Source organism: Sciurus vulgaris (genome assembly GCF_902686455.1).
Source record: "Sciurus vulgaris genome assembly, chromosome: 2".
NCBI classification, from domain to species: domain Eukaryota; kingdom Metazoa; phylum Chordata; class Mammalia; order Rodentia; family Sciuridae; genus Sciurus; species Sciurus vulgaris.
Genome location: NC_136462.1, coordinates 178,433,440 through 178,453,014, shown reverse-complemented (window position 1 = coordinate 178,453,014; position 19,575 = coordinate 178,433,440). Strand labels below are relative to the sequence as shown.

The 19,575-nt window shown below is 49.3% G+C and overlaps 2 protein-coding genes across 5 annotated transcripts; one reads left to right on the top strand and one right to left on the bottom strand.

Annotated features, from left to right (window-relative positions):
• Positions 1-4,509: 4,509 nt before the first annotated feature.
• On the bottom strand, positions 4,510-12,768 carry REM1 (RRAD and GEM like GTPase 1). Of its 4 annotated transcripts, none has more exons than XM_079126184.1 (5): positions 12,650-12,768; positions 11,290-11,675; positions 10,159-10,241; positions 6,165-6,366; positions 4,510-4,990 (listed from the first exon to the last, which is right to left on the bottom strand). In XM_079126184.1, the coding sequence occupies exons 2-5, from the start codon at positions 11,627-11,629 to the stop codon at positions 4,719-4,721; spliced, it is 897 nt and encodes a 298-aa protein (XP_078982310.1). In that variant the 5' UTR covers positions 11,630-11,675; positions 12,650-12,768; the 3' UTR covers positions 4,510-4,718. The 4 variants fall into 4 exon arrangements, with proteins under 4 accessions (XP_078982310.1, XP_078982311.1, XP_078982309.1 ...); XM_079126185.1 differs by having other exon boundaries at positions 6,165-6,437; positions 11,290-11,839; positions 12,650-12,755; XM_079126183.1 differs by having other exon boundaries at positions 11,290-11,839; positions 12,650-12,755.
• A 164-nt stretch (positions 12,769-12,932) lies between these two features.
• DEFB124 (defensin beta 124) lies at positions 12,933-19,300 on the top strand. The gene is made up of 3 exons (XM_079128621.1): positions 12,933-13,052; positions 15,189-15,259; positions 19,112-19,300. Exons 2-3 carry the CDS (start codon positions 15,202-15,204, stop codon positions 19,267-19,269), a joined length of 216 nt encoding a protein of 71 aa, XP_078984747.1. The 5' UTR covers positions 12,933-13,052; positions 15,189-15,201; the 3' UTR covers positions 19,270-19,300.
• The last annotated feature ends 275 nt before the right edge of the window (positions 19,301-19,575 follow it).

Sequence of the window (19,575 nt, the reverse complement as noted above, 5' to 3'; positions counted from 1 at the left end):
GAATTCTATGGAATAGGAATTCCCACCTACAATTTCATGATGAAGGAAAGGAATCCAAATGAGGTGCCTGAGATGGGATTAAACATGTTCTTTGTTTTTTTTTTCCTAGTTCCAAAATTTGTGCTTTTCCGCCAATGTCTTGTCACATCCATGAAGCATGGGAATGTTAGCCTCCCTCCACACACACCCTACCCTTGAACTTGAACCAGATGGAGCTGAACCCAAAGCTCCCAGCCCATCATCAGTATTATTTTTAACTGAACCCTGAACTGAACCGAAGGGAACAGTGTTCAAATTGCAACCAAACTTGTATATTTTTTCAAGCTGTTGGACTAGAATATTCAAATAGTCTTGAGACAGAGACAATCACATGGATAATTCTATCCTAATCTCTTCACTCTGTATATTTTCATTTGTCTAAGGTCACATGCTCAAGACAGAGCGGAGGGATTCTTAATCTTTATAAACCATTTGCAGAAATATTTTCCTAGCCTGCATTTACCCTTCCTCTCCCTTCCAGGCTATGGCAGGGATTTGGACGTCCCTGTGTCTGCCAACTGGGACCTCTGTGCTCCTTACCTTCTTTTACAGCATATGAGTTTGTCCCCACGTGAGTGAAGTGAGACATGTATTTCCCACCACCCAGGGACAGGGAGCTGCAGCCTGAACTGGATTCCTTGGGTTCTCCAAGCAGAAATCTCATGCTTCTGGCTGAGAAATGGAAACTTTCCACCAAGGCCAGTGATCCTCAGTAGTCTGAGCAGCCTGGCTGGGGTGTCTTGGAAGCCAGGTGGTCTTCATCTCATGTGGACCAGGCTAGCACAGTTTGTGACCCTCCCCCACAGCAGGGGGGGACTCTGAAGAGATTGGGGGCCTCTGGGGAGATAGTCATCTTTCCAGAGCTTTATCATTTTTTTTCCATAACAGTATCCTCCCTTTAAGGTGGAAAGTCCCAGCTGGCGGCTAAGGACTCTTAAAGTGTTTTTTTGTTTTTTGTTCTCTGTCCAGCCCCCAGCACAGACAGCAGGGTATGGGGCAGAGACTCCTCCCCTTTTGTGCCACTCTGCTCTGGGTTTGTCCTATCAACAAATGGTGCAATATGTATGAACCCTAACCACGATGGGACTAGACTTCCTAAATTGCATTCTGGGTCTGTTACTTGCTAACTGCTATGTTGGCTCTATAGTTCTTTTTGCTCCAGTTTTTCTACCTGGACACTGGTATACCGTGATCATATCATCATTTTGAGGATTTAACAAATTAATTATGAAAATCACTCTGAAAAGCACCTGGGGGATGCAACTCTTTGCTGTTTTTATTGCATTGACCTTGGGCTTGGTCGATTCATCTCTCCCTCACCTTCAGTTTCTCAGACCATATAATTAAGATAGCAGTTCCTCTCTGCTTTGACAACTGATCTGAGCTGACTACCCTTCCTTGCTGTGTGGCCTAGGATCAATTTCTTGGGTTCTCTTAACTTCTATATACTTTTCTATTAAATGGTACCTGTTAAGCAGAAGGTGTGTTAAAGAAGAAATGAGAAGCATGTAGCACGGGGATCAACACTACTACATAGAAACAGCTTTTTAAAATTAGCTATTATTGTTTATTTGTTTTGATGGATAAGAAAGAATTTTCTAAAGCGTAATGGGCTGTGTCCCTGGGAAAAGCCCTTATAGGTTTCCTCACATTTTCCCAACCACATCTTGGTCACAAACTTAGAGTCAGAGAGGTTGGGATAGGTTGGTTAACTGATCAATGTCACATATATTTACTGAGCACCTATGATGAACCAGGTACTGTGGTGGGTGCTAGGGACAGAGCAGCACTTAGGATCTTTCCCTCATGGGGATTTTACTACTGTGGGGGAGATAGACGACATAAATATATGATACAAGTTCAGATTCAATCCCTTTCTTTTGCAGATAGGGAAACTGAGGCTCAAGAGGGAAAGAGATTTTCCTAAAGTATTTCTGTGTCATAAGGAAGACTCCCAGGTCTTCAAAATGAGACTAGCCTGGACAACTTAGCGAGACTGTCTCAAAATAAAATTTAAAAAATAGGGCTGAGAATGGTAGAGCACCTCTGGGTTCAATTCCTGCACCAGAAACAAAATAACAAACACACAAAGTCCTTATCCTTGACAGACCCTGGTTCCCCCCAAATCTTAAGCAAGGTTTGTTGAATCTTCTTGGGTGAGGGAACAATTTTAAATACTTTATACATCTTAAATCATTTAACCCTCATGTCAACCTTGAGGGAGGGAATTGTCATGAATCCCATCTCATGGATGGGGAAACTAAGGCACAGAGGTGTGCAGGGGGACAGGGTTGAACTCAGACTTCTGGTCCAGGGCTAGTGCCCTCAACCACTGTGCTCTCCTGCCAAAGCTGGCTTGCACACTCTCCTTACCCCCATCCTGGTCTCAACTACTTCTTCCACATTCTGAGTGGCTTGGGCTAAGTGCTCTCTGGCCTCAGTTTCCCCATCTGTGAATGGAGCAGGATCGGATTAGATTTTTTCAGGGCCTTTGCTGACCACCCTGATTTCCTGTCCCTTATCAGTTTATAATTATTTTATTCACTTATTTGTTTTCTGCTTCCCCTACTAGGCTGTGGCAGCTCCTGGGAGCACGGAGCATCCTCCTTGGGTTCACTGCATCTCCTGAGCTCCTGGCACTTAGTAGATCCTCAATAAATATTTGTGGATGAAGAAGGAGGGAGCGGGGGCAGCCGTCCTCAGCTTTCTAGAGCCTGCTCTTGAACTCCTCGGCCCCTCTTCCTTTCTCAGCCTTGGCCTGGCGCTCTCCCTCCTCCTCCCTCCCTCTCACCTCCCCAGGCAGACTCCGGCCCTCCATCCGGCCTGCATTTTTCCGGGTTTGATATCATTTTTTCCACTCTCCCGGCTGCTGCCGGCTGCCTCTGCCAACTTTCCACAGCTAGAGCCCTCCCCTGACCGCAGGCCGGAGACAGCTTGGAGTGGGGGAGACCCTCCTCCTCTTCGCTTCCTCCAGCTGAGGTTGGGATGGAGGAAAAAGTGCCATCAGTGACCCGCTGGCAAGGCTTGGGGGAGGGGGCGCCGCTGGAGGTTATCGCTCCGGCGACCCTTGCTGCCCTGCTGCTGGAACGTGTTGGCTCACGTGCGGGGTCGAGGCGTCTGGGCAGGCAGCTGGCTGGGGGCAGGGGTGCCAGGAGTCAGAGACACGATGCATCTCGTTCTCCTCTCAAAGCAGTGACACCCCTTTTCGTCCGTCTGGCTGGAAACTCTTGACCTGACCCCTAACATCCACCCTGTCCCTAGCCAGGCTGGCCCCTTACCACCTCCTTCCTTCCTCACAGTGAAGGGAAGCAGCGAGAAGCCTGGGCCCTGGGGTCTAGTCCTCACTGACTGGGTGACTCTGAGGCGCTCACTCCCCCTCGCTGGGCTTCAGTTTCCACGTTGGGAAAATGCGCGAATTGGGATGGATCTTGGAGATTAATGGATTGAGTTTCATATTCATATCCCATTTCCCCCTTAAGTCGCATACTAAGTTGTATTTGAAAATCTGCCCCTCCCCCTAATATTTCTCTTCTTTTCTATTCCATCTTTTTCTTCCTTTCTCTTTCTTTCCTGAATGAACCCAGGGCTTTTTTTATGTTAGGAAAACATTTCCCATTTTCCCAAATTATTATTATTCTTTTTTGGCAAGGAGGTTTGAACCCAGTTGAACTCAGGGATGCCTCACCACTGAGTCACATCCCCAGGACTTTTTAATTTTTTTTTTAATTTTGAGAAAGGGTCTTGCTAAGTTGCTGAGGCTGGCTTTGAACTTGTGATCTTCCTGCCTCAGCCTCCTGAGCTGCTGGGATTACAGGCGTGTGCCACTGCAATGGCCCCATTTTGCCAAATGCTTGCAGAGGACTGTGGATAATTTGGGCATAGACCCAGTGCAACCATCCTGGTTTGGAATCCTGGCAACTTCACTTGTAAGTGGTTCTAGGATCCTGTGTGTGATCCTGTCCTGTGCCTGTTTCCTAATGAGTCAAACCAGGTTCATGGTAGCACCTCCTCTCATGTGCTCTGAAGATTAACTAATGCTTGTGATGGCTTAGCACATAGCCAGTTCCCACAAATGTCAGCGGTTACATTGTCAGAATGAGTGCTGATATTCCTTCCAGATATTTTGTGAGTCTCTAATTTAATTCAGTGGGTCACACTGAATTGTGATTAGTTGTGATCCACTGTTTCTCTTAACGACCAGAGTCAGGGGCTCTCCCCAGTGGTTAGGAGAAAAGCCCAAGAACACAATTGGTTTAATGACTTTATTGACACCCAGGCCAGCAGGCTAAACCAGTCTACAGTCTGTGTAGATAGGCGTGCAGAAGGTGGAGACACCTGGAAGAGCCTTCTGGGCATCACACTGGGCAGGTTTATTGTGGGGGTTTTTGAGGGTTGCCCAGGGACAAGAACGATTTTCACAAAAACGCACCCACCATGTAAAAAAAAAAAAAAAAAAAAAAAAAAAAAAAATTCTCCTTTATGTTCAGCTTGAGACTCTGGCCCCATAGTCTGTCCATTGTCTCCTCGGAGTTGAAGTGTCCTCGAAGCTCTGCCATCAGGGCAGCGGATAGGAAAAGCCTTTGATGCCAACTCCATGCAACTGCAACCTTGCCCCTCAGTGGCGTCAGTGGAGCCCAGAATGTACCCAATGTCCCTCAACCCCAGAAGGGTGGGTGGTCTCAGAGTACGGCCAGGTTGTGGCAGGACTTGGAGCGGGCCTTGAGTGCCCGGCGGCGGGCGCTGCGGGCAGTTAGGCGTGCCAAGAAGCGGCGTGCGCGCTGGCCAAGGCTAGCCCTCCTTCGAGGTGCAGGGGGCTCCTGGGCGGAGCTGTCTCGGCGACGCAAGCGCAGCTGCCGCACCACGCCCTCGAAGAGCTCGGCCACGTTGTGTTGCAGAGTGGCTGACGTCTCGATGAACTTGCAGTCGAACACCACGGCGCAGGCGCGGCCCTCTGAGGGGCGAGGTCAGGTGAGCCACACCGGAAGGCGGAGAAAAAGATAGAAGAGGTGGATCAGTCTCAACTGCAAGCAAGTTTTCCTGTGCTCATACCTAGGGCAGGTTTCAGGGGACTCAAGAGAAGGAGTTAGTTCACAGACTACTCACTGACACTGATAGCAGAATGAGGCTGGGAAGACAGGGAGGTTAGGAGCAGGTAGGGACCAGGTTGAATGTTGAGGCCTGATCTCCTGGGCATCAGAATTACCTGGAGGAGCGTGTCAAAATGCAGGTTCCCGGGCCCACCCTCAGGAATTCTGATCCTGGAGGTTTGGGATGAGGTCTGGGAACCTGTGTTTTAACAAAATCTCCTGCAGATAATGTTGCGGATTTTTGGGGATGCCAGTCCACAAAGTACATGGTCTTCCAACTCTGTGATGCACTAGGCGGTGAGACAGGGGCTTGAATTCTAATCTTCCATGGCTGATGACTTGTGAAACTGGCTTTCCCTTTCTGAGTCTCAGTTTCCATATTTTTAAAGATTTTACTCTGTGAGGAGGGCCATTTTAAGATCTCTATGGACCCCACCAGAAATATGAAACATTAAATACCCCCATCCCACTGTAAATATAATTGACAGATAACTGAAAAAGTTTTGTAGTTGCTAGTTGACACAATATTATGTTCCTTTTAGACAATTAAAGCTTTGGAAAATTTAAATTCATAATTTTCTTAGTTCATTTTGGAGCCAATAATGGTCATTTCTCAAACATAAGCCCTTGAAGAGCGGGTAGACACTGGTGGATAAAGTGTTTCTGATTAAGGGCATGTGGCGCTATAGGGAAATTCGAAAGGAAAGAAGTTGAGGTCAGTGCTGGTTCTGAAAAACTCCGGCCCCTGCCAAGGAGGACCGATTGAGTGGGGCTGGAGAACTACAGAGATTGGCTGAGGACCAAGTGGAGATGCCAAGGTAGGGCAGAGAGGGAAGGGGACTGGCAGAACTTGGGGACCAATTTGCCCAGGTGAGAGAGGAGGCAGGAATGGCTCCTAGTTTTCTGCTCGGGCAAGTAGCTGCGGGATGGGGGTGGGCAGGCAGGATGGGGGTGGGTTGGCAGGGCGAAGAACCCCAAGGCGAGAGCCTGGAGGAGGGGCAGTGGGGCCGAGGGAAAGAGGCTGGGTGGAAGGCTCACCTTCCACGGAGACTTCCCGGCAGCGGGCCAGGTCCGCCTTGTTGCCCACGAGGATGATGGGCACGTGGTCCGCGCGGTGTGTGCGCCGCAGCTGGATGCGGAGCTCAGAGGCACTCTCGAAGCTGCCGCGATCCGCGATGGAGTACACGATGACGTAGGCGCTGCCCACCTGTAGGCACGACTCCTGGCTCCAGCTTTCATCCTGTATGGGAGGGACCCCAGGCCCATCCTCAGAGGGCGCCTGGCCCTGGCTGAGAAGGAGGCTGGTCTGGTCTAGTGGGTGGGAGAGCGTGGAGGTTATATTCTGGACAGGTTTGGGGGACAAATTCTATCATCATTTCCTGTATCACCTTGGGAGAACCCTTGATCCTCTCTGACCCTCTGTTTCTCTGTTTGAAAAATTGGGTGGACACTACATCGCTTGATTCTGTCATTCACTGATCACTTCCACAGGCTGGGCACTGGAGGCATGAGACTGACTTGGTTCCTTTTCCTGCTAAGGGAGAGGGGCCATGTGGCTTTGCCTGTTCAGCGCTTTTGTCGGGTCTCTGAGGAGGGTTTTACCTTGTTAGACATTTCTGGAGGCCTCTGCAATCCAGAATTAAGAGAAAAAAAGAGAGAGAAATAAAGACAGGACGTAGACTTAAGGGGAGGCCTTTTCCAGGCCAGTTTTGAAGTGAAAGGGGCTAAAAAGCAACTGTGGAGTGTAAGTTGAAGGGGATGGAAGTGACCAGGGTCACTTTCAAGTTCTTTGGCCAAGGAAAGGAAAGAAAGGGAGTGATTTCGATATTCCACTTTGGATGGTGACCATTTGTCAGGGACTGCACTCTGAAACTGGATCACCCGGGTAATACATTTATAAGTGTTTAAGAAGACACATTCCTGCCCTCCAAAAGCTCCTGGTGTGGAAGGGAGGCTGTGTTCGTCAGCTTTTCATTGCTGTGACCAAAATACCTGACAAGAATAACTTAGAGGCAAAAAAGTTTATTTTGGCTCACAGTTTCAGAGGTTTGGTCCATGGTCTGCTGTCACCAGTGCTCTGGGCCCAAGGTGAGGTCAAACACCATGGCAGCAGGACATGGTACCAGGAAGCAGAGAGAGGCACCCCTCCAGTAACCCACTTCCTCCAGTCATACCCCACGTACCTACAGTTACCACCCAATCCATTCAGATTATTAATCCAGCAAATGGATCAATCCACGCATTAGGTTACAGTTCTCATAATGTAGTCATTTCACCCCTGAGCATTCCTGTCTTAACACAGGAGCTTTTGGGGGACACCTCATATTCAAACCATCACAGAGATTAGTGGAATGGAGCGTTCTAATGCAATGTGGTGTGTACCAGCCAGAGGGCGATATACAATTGGCCACAGGAGCCAGGTAGACAGGGCAGAGGTCAGCAAACTCAAGCTGGCAGAGTGTGGGAGGGCTTGCCAGTGGACCAGTGAGTGGGGTTGGAAAGGTTGAGCAGGCCAAGCAGAACAGAAGAGATTCCAGACAAAGGGAACGTTGATGCTAAGGCTGAGTGTGGTAGAAGCAGTGATTGTAAGGGAAAAGGAGCTAGAAAAGTTTTCTGATAACCAAATAAGATACATGAACAGGAAAGTATCAGATCTACAGCAACATCATTGTCAAAGAGATGCATTCTCAACAGACACACTGATCATTCCCCAGGCCAAGGTACCATGGGGTGGAGTCAGACAGAGGTGGGTTCTCAACCTTGACTATGGATGGGTTCCTTCCTCCCTTGGGGTCCCAGTTTCCCCATCTGTAGGATGAGAGGGGGGGCTTGACCATTCATAATTATACAAATATTTATGGAGGATTTGCTAGGTTTTATGATCACCAAAGCCAGGTGGTGCATGGGTTGGTGGGTGAGAAACCACTGGGAGTATGATTCAAAAGCTAGATTCCAGACCCCACTTTTGGAGGTTCTTTTTCATTAGGTCTGGGGCGAAGCTTGAGAATTTGACTTTTAATACTTTCCAGCTGATCCTGATGGTCAGCCAACCTAGGGCACTACTGGGTGAGCCAAAGGCCCACCCAGTTCTGTACAATTATATCTGTTGACACCAGAGCATCATCCAGCTCAGGATGGAAAGGACAGATATTTATTCCAATAGGTTACTGCTACTGGGCCCTCTCTGGGAACTCCCTTCACAGTCACTGAAAGAGGAAACTGGGTTAGTTTCCTTATTATTTATTTATTTATTTATTTTGGTGCTGGGGATTGAACCCAGGGCCTTGTGCATGTGAGGCAAGCACTCTACCAACAGAGCTACATCCCCAGCCCCTAGTTTCCTTATTTTATGGATGGAAAAAATAAAAGTTCAGAGAAGAGGAGAAAATGTTCTCAAGGCCCCACAGCAAGCTGGGTACAGACTTCTAGTTCCTGCTTTCTGGTCTAGTAGTCGTCTTCCCTTCTCTCCAGAGTGGGACTCCTAATCTGATCACTTTTTTTTACTCACTGGACCCTGCCCCACAGAATCTTCAATTGCATCCAAATAATAGACCTGTACTCACCAGCCTGTGAGCTCCATGAGGCCAGAGAATATGTCTGCCTGGTTTACTGCTGCCTCTCCTGCACCTAGCCCGTGATAGACACCCACCTAGTGCTTCAGAATGAATGAATGAATGAGCTGAAGATTCAGAAGGTGATGCTTCCAAGGGACATGGGTAGGAGCAGTCCTGGTGTGTACAGGCTACAGAGTGGTGTAGATCTGGGTTTGAATCCTACTTGCTCTCTGAGAAATTTGGACCCATGACTTAACCTCTCTGAGCCTCAGTTTCTTCATCAGTAGAATGGGGATCAGAAGACCAACTGTATATTTCTTGTTTTGACTGAATGTCATACATCCAGTGAAAGAGGGTACCCTGTAAAGATCAGCTGCCATGATAAGAATCATGATTATTATGCTCATTTGGACTTGCATTACTTTTTATGCTTGTTAAGAGAAATTGGCCATTTAGCTCCTGCATCCTCATTCTTCGGGCCTATCAGTGGGAATGTCAGCCATTCTTGTCAATCACCCAACACTGTCACTGAGTGGGGCCTCCTTGAGAGTTAAAGAACAGTTCTACCCTTTAGAGAGATGGAGTTCCAGATGACTTTTGGATCCTTCTCTTTGCTTATATATATTTTCTCAAAGTTCCACAATAGGCATATATTACCTGTGTAGCAAGAGCAAAAGAAAATCCAAAGAAAGTAGGAAAGTCAAAATAGAGACATGTCCCTGTGTGCCATTAATGTCCTGCTTTGGAAGCGGGTAGGAAGGATACCCTTCAGTTTCCTTTTCCACTAGCTACCTAGTTGTAACTAACAAGAATTATCACATACAATTCTCTGCCCCATTCAGCATTTATTCATGTTCCAAACTGGATTCACCTCGTGGAACTGCCTAAGAAAGTTTTACAATCAGTGGATGATGGGGTGGTGGTGTAGCTCAGTGGTAGAGCGCATGCTGAGCATGCTTGCCTAATTGAGGCCCTGGGTTGACCCCTAGCACCCAAATCTACCAAACAATGATAAAAATCAGCTGATGAGGAAGACAGGAGGAGACACAGGAATGATTCACCATGTATCAGGCAAGAAAACCGAAGCTCAGAGTAGGTAAGTGAGTTGCACAAGCTATACAACTAGTAAGAGAAAGAAAGGGGGCTTTGACCTCAGGCATCCTGGTGCCAAATGCAGTGTTCCTTCTGCACAGTGTGAGTGGGTGGGTGGGGTCAGGTTGGTCATGATGCTGGGGAAGTGTGCAGGGGGAGAAGCAGATCCTGGGGTGGGTGCCAGGAGGGGACCCAGGGAATGAGAGAAGGGATCAGGATTGTGAGGGTCTCTGTCTTTGGAAAGACTGCTTAGGGGCTGTAGGTATTGGGGGAGCGCCCTCAGAATGGCCCTTGCCCCAAACCCTGCCTTGTATGTCCCAGGAGGGAATAGGAGTCTGGTGACAGGCTCAGTGCCTTTCCCCCAAGTCTTGCTTGCAGTGCCATACCCGTTTCTCGGCCTCCCAGGTGTCCATGACCACCAGTGTGGTGTCCTCGCCATCCACCGTGAGGGTCCTCTCATACACATCTTCTGCAACCAAGGGAAGACTGCATCTCAGGGAGGAGGGGCAGGCCTGGGGAGATGTGGGGCTCCCTAGCCCCCCTTTCTGGTCACATCACCCCCTCCATTTCTCCTTGGGAGTGCTCACCACACTTATTGATGTGTCTTTCCTGGTAGGTCAGGAAACTCCATGAGGAGCCCATGTTTCCCCCGCTGCCAGCACAGTCCCTGGCAGGTGGTAGGTGCTAGGAAGATTGGTGTGGCGGATTGATCGCGTGCAGGTGGTGGGGTTAACCCAGGCTGGGAATCCTTCTGGTCCCACTATCTGACTTAGGGTGTGCGTCAGGCAGGTCTTGTTTCCTCTGGGCTTGGTCTGCCCATTTGTAACACATGCAGGTTTTAAGTCTGTACCCCCTTGTATGAGTTCTCACTCTTGGGAGGGTTGCAGAAAGAGCAGGGCCAGATTGTCCTCACCTCTTCTCTCTTTAAACTAACCCCTTCCCTACTCACCCTGTGTCCTCTCAGCCAGTCCCACAGGGGTCTGTCTCCGTGTCTTCTGTCCCCGAATCCAATCATCCTGGGACCCTGGGCCCTTCCAGCTCACTGCATTTCTTTTGAATAAAGCAACCCAGAGCCTAGAAATGGGGGTCTGGGAGTCTCCACTTTAGAGACTTTGCTGTAGGACATGGTGGCCATAGTTGCATGTCTATGGGTCTGGGGGCATCTGAGAGTCAGGGGGACTTGGGCTAGGAGTTTCTGAGTTGGGTAAAAATCTACCATTTCTTGATAGTTTTCTGAATTGCCCCCCTTATGACATGAAAATGAATCATACACAAGAATCATCCATGAAAAATGGGCAAATTTCTCCTATTCAAGGATTCCCCTCCTCAGACCACTGTGCAGGCTGCGTCCTGCACAATCCAGGTGAGCATCATTCACTTCATGGTCTGTGTGAATGGTGCTCAGAGTTTGACAGTGAACATGACTCCTACAACTGTTCTTTGGCAGCCCTGTGCCCCCTGGTGACAGGTCTTTCACTCTTTTGGCTATATCCCAACCCATCCCACAAGGCCCCTACCTCCCAGCTGTTCATGGTGGTCCCGCTCTTGTTTCCCAGCAAAGAGGCTGGCCAGGCTGGTCTTCCCTACACCAGGATCTCCAAGCAGCACCACCCGGTAGAGGGCTTCCCAGGAGCCTTCGGAGTCGCTGGATTCAGAGGACCAACCATCTGGGGCAGGTGAAGGTTTCCGGGTAGGAGGGTTGAGGGAGGCTGATTGGCCCAACCGGGGATGCTGGGATGGACTGGGGGTTGCTGTGCATAGGCGGCCAGGCTGGTGGCCCCGGGATGACAGGGTGAGTGGAGTGCTGGCTCTCCTGCGCAGTGGGGTCTTTGCTTCCTGCTCGGTGTTTAATGTCATCCTTGGTAGGGAAGGGCTTTGCTCACTCCTTCTTCCTTCTGTCCTCCTGAAAGAAGCAGGGATGGGCAGTTGCTTTGAGCCCCTCCTTCTGTAGGGTCCGGATGAGCTGTTGAGAAGCCTTCCTCCAGTGTCCCCTCTTGTTTAAATGGGAGAAAGCAGAGGTGCTTTTTGGAATGGGGTTTTCTGGCTTCAGGCCCAGAGTAAGTTCACCTGGAAGGGGTGAGTTGGCAGGGTGTGAACACACAAACACGCACACCCAGAGGCCATGTCCCATGCCTTAAAGATGGCCCACCCCAGGTGACAGACCGCAGCTAGGTCGATGTCCATCCCTGCACACCTCCACGTGCACAGACCTGCCCCTCCTTTAGAACATGAGACCCTTGTTACGAAAGGCATCAGAATTGTCCCCATCCACCCTTTTCCCACTGGTCTCTTTCACACGCTCTGGGTTGGGGGTGCTGAGGTGGGTTGAGGGCCGCTGGGGGGTTTACTTCCGCTGCAAGATCCCATGGGGTTGGATGGGGTGGTTGGTGCCCTAGAAGGGCGAGGGGGGTCGGGGGATCCCTCTGGCTGTAACCCGAGTGCCCTGGTGTCATGGGAACGGCGTGTCCGGCCCGCCCCCTGCGTGAAAAATTCAGGAGCAGCCGGAGCTACGGCCTCCAGCTGTTGCTGGAGGGCGGGGGCTGCGAGCCCGCCAGGCCCCAGGTTTGGTGACAGGACAGGGTCCCGGCCTGGGACCCAAGGGGAGCCCATAGGGCCCAGGAGCGCATGTACCATTTTCGGAATCTGGGTCCGAGCTTTCCCAGCCCAGGGTCCCGGGTGTGAGTCCCCCGATCGCGGGGGTGAGGGCTTCCTGGTCCGAGGCTACCCGACCCTCCCGGCCCCAGGTCAGAAGACCCTCGCCCCGCACACGGTTTCCAAGCTCCCCGGCCCCGCCAGCGCCGCGGAACCCCCCTGCAGGCGCCGGGCCAACTCCGCTCCAACTTGAGCAAGTTGGCGGCGCGCTGCGCGGAGCTTTACCTCGGCGTGGGGAGGGGTCCGGGTCCCCGCCACCTCGGCCGCTGGGTGCTCCAGGCTGTACACCCTCCTCTGCGCGCAGCCCCTCAGGCCCGGCCCGCCCCGCCCGGGGCCGGAGGAGGAGCGCGACCCCGCCCCATCCAGCCCCGCCCCGCCAGGGCAGCCCCGGGGTCCCCGCCCCGAGGCCTGGGCCGCTCCGCGACCGTTTCGGGACTGCAGATCCCCGCTGACCCGGCGCTTCCAGGCCTGCGCGAGGTCGGGGTGGCAGTGTCGGGGTAGCGGACAAGAGAGGGGAAAGACGGGGACTCCGTTTTCCAGGGTCTGGATCCCCCTCTGCGTCCGCATCTGTCCAGTTCATCAATGCGGGGCACCAACTTCGGCCTCACAAAATCCACTCTGCAGCGTGGTAAAAGTTCAGTTTCTTAGGTCCCAGGGTTTCGAGAATCTGCGTTTTATTTTTTAATTTTATTTAGTTTTTGGGATACTGGGAATTGAACCTAGGGCTTCTTTCACGCTAGTCAATCAGCTCTACCTTTGGCCCAGCAACCCCCCCCCCTCCCGCTTTGGAATAAGTATTTTAAACAAACGCCCAAGCCATCCTGATATAGGTAGCTCTCGTACCACTTGGACAAACTTGGACAGAGGATTAATTTTGGGAAATGGTTTGGGGGAAAAGAGAGTCCAGAAAGTCTGTACTGAAGATTTCTGAATATCTGACTTCCCTGTCATTCATTCCTTTGCTCATTCACCAGCTGAGGAGCACTGGGGCTTGGGACTCAGGTCTCTGCCTTTCAGCCTATTGTCCCTTTCTATCATAGTTCATGGCTTAAAAACCAGAACAAAGCAAACCAAACTCCCCAGCAGTGTTGGAGGAGGAAAGACACTGATCTTGGTAGAGAGGCTGGCTGTGGGGCTGTGTGTGTGTTACTAGAGATTGAACCCAGGGATGCTCTATCCTTCTAACCACGTCTCCTGCTCTTTATTATTATTTTTAAAAAACTTTTGAGACAGAATCTCACTAAATATCCTAGGCTTATTTGTACTTTGTGATCCTCCTGTCTCATATTTTCAAGTTTCTGGGATTATAGGTGTGCGCCATCATACCTGGTTTCCTGTAACTCTTGGGGTGCATATGGGCATGGAGACCAGGCTGTACCTGTGGGTGGAACTTGTTGTCATGGCTGAGGGGGTTCAGGTGTCCAGCTTGGAACAACTCCTACAGCAGTGCCCGCAAGTCTTGTGTAGTTCCCGAACCCCTCATGCCTGACTTCCTTCCAAGGCATGACCTTCTTGGCCTCCATTTCCCACCTGTGCTGGTGAGACCCCCTTCCTTCTTTGGAAGGGAGATGACTTGGCTTCCAGGCCCAGCTCTGCAACTCATTTGCTGTGTGACCTCAGGCAAGTCAACTCCCATCTTTGGGTTTCATTTTCTTTATTTAAAACTGTATTCTGAACAGGTTATACCCTTGCTAAAAACCTTTGGTTGTCTAAAATACAAAAGCCTGAACTTGGCTTTCAAGGTCCATTGCATTGACTCCTGCCCTCTGCAGGGTCATATCAGCCTCTTCTCTCAACAAAGCTTTGCTCCACCCACTCTTTCCGGTGCCCCCTGTCCCTTCTGCATGGGATACCCTTTCCCCTACTCATCTTTCACAATGAAGCTTAGATACCTGACTACCAGACACCATTCTAGCCCTGATCATATATTATCTTAAGAGATTCTCATACTTTAGTGTGCATTAGAATCACCTGGAAGTCTTGTCAAACTGCGGTTTCCCAGGATCTACCCCCTAGAAATTTTGACTTATAAGTTTGGGGTAGGGCTGGAGAATTTGCAAGTTCCAGTTGAGACCAGGTACTTACTGGCTGGGGACCACATTTTGAGAATCATTGTATCGTGTCATTTAATGCCATAAATGAGATACGTAGCTATTAATCTCTATGAGGTAGGTCTCTTCCCATTTTTCGAGTAGTTGTAAATGTATGCTTATTTGAATGATTCTTTCTCCTTGCCATTAGGAAGGGACACTTCCATTTATAAGCCTTGCAAAGGAGGTTTGTCATCATTTCACAAATGACAGTTTAGGGAGTGGACATATAGCTCAGCTCGCAGAGCGCTTGCCTTGCGTGCTCACGGACCCGGGTTCCAATCCCCAGCACCTTGGAAAACAAATGACAGCTTGGATCCCAGAGAGGTTCAGTGACTTGTCTGAGGTCTCACAGACACTAGGAGGAGATGCTGGGATTGACTTCAAGTCATGGCTTTTCATACTCTCCCATATAGGGAAGGTGTCCAGTTTCTGTCCCCAGGCATGGCTTCAGAAAACTTAGCCCCCAGCTGCGGAGCTGAGCAGCCTCTGGACGTTGCGGCTGACCAGTTCCCACAGAGCTGGCTGAGGTCCCAAGCAGCCTCAGGACAACATGGCCCCCCTACTGCCCACGGTCTGCCGTCTCCTGCAGCCCCATAAAGACTGGTCCACAGTCAGCAAGTCTCAACCACTAGGTTCCTCTTCTCTTGAGTCCTCCCCAGCAGCCTCCCCAGGAGCCCTGTGGCCATGACACAGCTACTTCTACTTATTGTGGCTCTCTTGGTCCTGGCTCATGTGCCACCAGGTAACCTCACTTGTGTGTGTGTGTGTGTGTGTGTGTGTGTGTGCAATGGACTTCCAGGTCCTGGAGGACAGAAGGGTCTAGATCAATATTTAACTTCGGCCTCAGCACTGACTTGATGGGCACCTTAGAGCAAGTTGCTGAATCAGCTGCACCTCAGTTTCCTAATCTGTAAAATGGGATTTCTTCAACAACTGTGCATTTCAAAAATACTGTGCATCAGTCACTGTTATGATTGCTGGGATTTTGACTGGAAGAAAACAAGTCCTTGCTTTCATGGAGCTGATACTTTGTTTGGTGGAAATAGAAGAAAGAGAAACACATGATGTGTCAGTGGTAAGAAGGAAAAAGGCAAAGTAAGGGGTTAGAGCAGCTTGACGGGTGGTCGTGGAAGAGCTCTGATGGGGCTTGAAAAAAACTTTTTGTTTTAGAAAACTTTCAAGTACACGTGGAGATAGAATAATGGGCAATGAGAAGTTTTTTTGTTTTTTGTTTTTTTGAATCAGGAATAGAACCCAAGGACACTTAACCACTGAGCCACATCCCCAGTCTTTTTTATTTTAATTTTTTAAAAAATTTTGAGACAAGATCTTGCTAGGTTGCTTACAGTTTTGCTAAGTTGCTGAGGCTGGCTTTGAACCTGCAATCCTCCTGCCTCAGCCTCCTGTGCTGCTGGGATTATAGGCATGCACCACTATGCCCAGGTTTTTTTTTTTTTTCTTTTTTTGGGTGCTGGGGATTGAACCCAGGTGCTTAGCATGCTAACCACCTATGTGCTGTACCACTGGGCTACACCCTCAGCTCTAGAAGGTGAGTTTTTTAAAAAATGTTTTCATTATGGAAAAATTTAAATTTACGCAAAAGTAGATTAGTGTAATGACTGAGGTTTTTTTTTTTTTTTTTTTTTTTTTTTTTTGTTCGTTTGTTTATTGGTACCAGGGATTGAACTCAGGGGTGCTTAACCACTGAGACATATCCCCAGACCTTTTTTATATTTTATTAGAGACAGGATCTCATTGAGTTGCTTACAGCCTTACCAAATTGCTGAGGCTGGCTTTGAACTTGGAATCCTCCTGCCTCAGCCTCCTGAGCCACTGGGATTACAGGCGTGCGCCACTGTGCCCAGCTCATGACCTGATTTTTTTTTTTGTGTGTGTATGTATGTGTGTGTGTATGTGTGTGTGGGGCTGGAGATTGAACCCAGGGCCTTGTATGTGAGGCACTCTACCAACTAAGTTATATCCCCAGCCCCAAGACCTGAGTTTTTAAAAGAAACTTTTTTAGTTTAGAAAGTTCCAGACAGAAATAAAAAAATAATCTAAAGAAATCCAAAGTAGGGGCTGGGAGATAGCTCAGTAGGTAGAGTGCTTGCCTTGCAAACATAAGGCCCTGGGTTCAATCCCAGCACCGCAAAAAAAAAAAAAAAAAGAAATCCAAAGTACCTATCACCCAGCCAAAACACCTTGAACTTGAACCAAGCTGGTTCTCTTATTCACTTCTTTATTTGGAATTATTTGGAAGTGTAGTCCAGGGATGTTTTCATGTTGTATTATAAGGTAGGTCTGAACAGAGTTGTGAATTGAGTGAGGATGCAGGGGAGATTGTTCCAGCGGGTGGGAATGGCAAGGGCCAAAGCCCTGAGGCAGGAGGATGGTCACTGGGTATGAGGAGCAGCAAGGAGGCCTGTGTGACTAATGGGGACCAGAAAGTGTGGGAGGCCAAGTCAAAGACATGAGGAGGGGAAAGCAGATCATCCCCCAGAAAATAACAGCTCTGGGTCCTGGGTGCCTGGGAAATTCAGATGCAATGAGGTGCTGAGAGTATTTATTATAGGAACTGTCACTGACTGAGAGTTAGGGACTCCCGTTCTGTTCAGATCCACCACTTAGCAGCTTTCTGATCTTGAGTAAGTCTCTTCCTTTCTTTATCTGGAAAGTGGAGAGTTTACCTGGAATAGATTGCGGTAGCTCCAACAACTAAGCTATTCTGATAATCTCACTTTCTGTTTATCGAACATTTATTATGTGCCATGCCTTGGACCAAAATGATCCTTCAACTTCCCTCTGAAAGAGAGTTGTAGAGATGAGGAATCTAAGGCCAAGGTCACTCAGCTGGGAAATGACAGAGCTGGGATTTGGACTCCGGAGGTCTGAGCTGAGTTCATATCACTGTTGATCACTGTGCTACACACCCTCTTCAGAGCATAGATTCTTTCCCCCATAGAGATTTTGAGGTCAGCATTGTATCATTCTGAGAATCTCTACCTGGCAAGACAGAAGGATGGGCTAGTCAGCAGGGCTAGGAAAACCGACGGAGTCCCAAGGTGTCACTGGAGGATTATATGGGATCTCTTTAGTCCAGGGACATGCAGGGAAGCCCCTCCCCTTCGCCTTCCCCTCGGGCCTAGTTCTGTGTTGCTTGCTCTCTGCCCGTCTGAGGCCACGGGTCTAGAAGTGTTGCTGTAACGGACAAGCCTAGGTGGTTCCAATCCTGTCTCATTTTCCCAATTTTTGCTCAGATTGGCCGTCAGAGCACCCTGATCTTTCCCATCTGTTTCCTTGTTCTCTTTTCTTTTGTGGTACTAGGAATTGAACCTAGGCCCTGGAACATGCTAGGCAAGTGCTCCACCACAGAGCTGTATCCCCAGCCCCGATCTTGTTCTGAGAGAGGATCTTTGTTTTTGGTAGTACTGAGATTGAACCCAGGGGGGCAGTTTACCACTGAGCTACGTCCCTAGTCCTTTTTATTTTCAGGCAGGGTCTCACTATGTGGCCAAAGATCTTGCTCAGTTTCTGAGACTGACTTGGAACCTGTGAGTCTTCTGCTTCAGTCTTCTGGGTTGCGGGGATTACAAGTGTGTGCCACCATGCCTGGCTACTTGCTTGCTTTTGAGTTGCTTTCCCTGCCTGTTGGAAGTACATGGACCGTGGCCACATTGCTTATTGTGGGTCCCTTAGCACTCCATGTTTGTTGAATGAATAAATGAAGGAGAGACTCCATCCCATGCCACATGACCAAAGACCCCTGGAGTGGGGACAGGATCTGTTCCCTCAAAGCTTTGTCCTTTCTCTGGCCCAGGGTTGGAAATTTCTTCATTAAACCCAATTTTAAACAAGTTCCTGTATATCAGGGGCAGTTTGTGTAATGGTTAAGAGTGTAGACTCCAGGGCTGGGGTTGTGGCTCAGTGATAGAGCGCTTGCCTAGTACATGTGAGGCACTGGGTTCCATGCTCAGTACCACATAAAAATAAATAAATAAAATAAAGTTAAAAAAAAAAAAGAATTCTGTTTAAAAAAAAAAAAAAGAGTGTAGACTGTGGAGCAGATTACTTGGGTTTGAATCCTGGATCTGCACTCAACCACTGAGCCACATCCCCAACCCTGTTTTGTATTTTATTTAGAGATAGGGTCTCACTGAGTTGCTTAGAGCCTCACTTTTGCTGAGGCTTTGAACTTGAGATCCTCCTGCCTCAGCCTCCTGAACTGCTGGGACTGGATCTGCTTCTTAATGGCCGTGTGATCTTGAGTAAGGTTACTAACCTGTGTATCAGGGGTTATAATAAGACCACTATAATCATGTTGTGAAAAGTACTGAGAGTATACCTGTCATGTGGTTTCTACCTGGACAAAAAAATTAACCTCTAGCTGTAAACAATGGTGCAACCTGTGTGTTAACCAGGACTGAAATCTGCAGCCTAAATTGTAATCAGAGCACTCCCTACAACTATTGGTCTAACAGATGACTGGAGAGCTAACCTATGACCAGTGTGGCTTAATCTGGGGCCTCACTTGTGACCATCGGTCTGAACTGTGACCCATGTGCTGCTCTGTGACCTGTGGTCTTCCTCTGCACAGGGAGAACTGAATTCAAACGGTGTTGGAAGGGCCAAGGGGCCTGCCGAACTTACTGCATGAGGCAAGAGACCTTCATGCACCTGTGCCCGGACGCTTCCCTGTGCTGCCTCTCCTATGCGTTCAAACCACGGCCACTTCCCAAGCCGGAATCTGGGTAGCTGCTCCAGGGACTGGCACCCTTGCTGTCCAATAAATCATATGTGGCCAGCTCCCTCTGTTCTGCTCATTCACCAAGCTTCCCTCCCCACAGGAAAGGGACAAAGTTCAGGGTGTGGGAGGGGTGGTTGGTGGAGGGAGACAAGGTGCCCAGGGAAAGTGGGCATCAGTGACCATTGTGAATGGTTCCGGTCCTGGCCATGTCACTCTCTGTCTGTCCAGCTCCAGAAAAATTACTCGACCTCTGGAACACCTCCCACTTCCCCCCTCCGTCTCCTCATCCATGTAAAGGATATGAGGTTATGTCA

Excerpts from the sequence above, each read along its gene's own strand:
- REM1 (XM_079126184.1), bottom strand. The coding sequence starts at position 11,629 with ATGACATTAAACACCGAGCAGGAAGCAAAGACCCCACTGCGCAGGAGA. Across the intron at positions 10,242-11,289 it reads CCACCATGAACAGCTGGGAG|AAGATGTGTATGAGAGGACC; the intron begins GTAGGGGCCTTG and ends CCTTGGTTGCAG. Across the intron at positions 4,991-6,164 it reads CCGGGAAGTCTCCGTGGAAG|AGGGCCGCGCCTGCGCCGTG; the intron begins GTGAGCCTTCCA and ends CTCGCCCCTCAG.
- DEFB124 (XM_079128621.1), top strand. The coding sequence starts at position 15,202 with ATGACACAGCTACTTCTACTTATTGTGGCTCTCTTGGTCCTGGCTCAT. Across the intron at positions 15,260-19,111 it reads CCTGGCTCATGTGCCACCAG|GGAGAACTGAATTCAAACGG; the intron begins GTAACCTCACTT and ends TCCTCTGCACAG.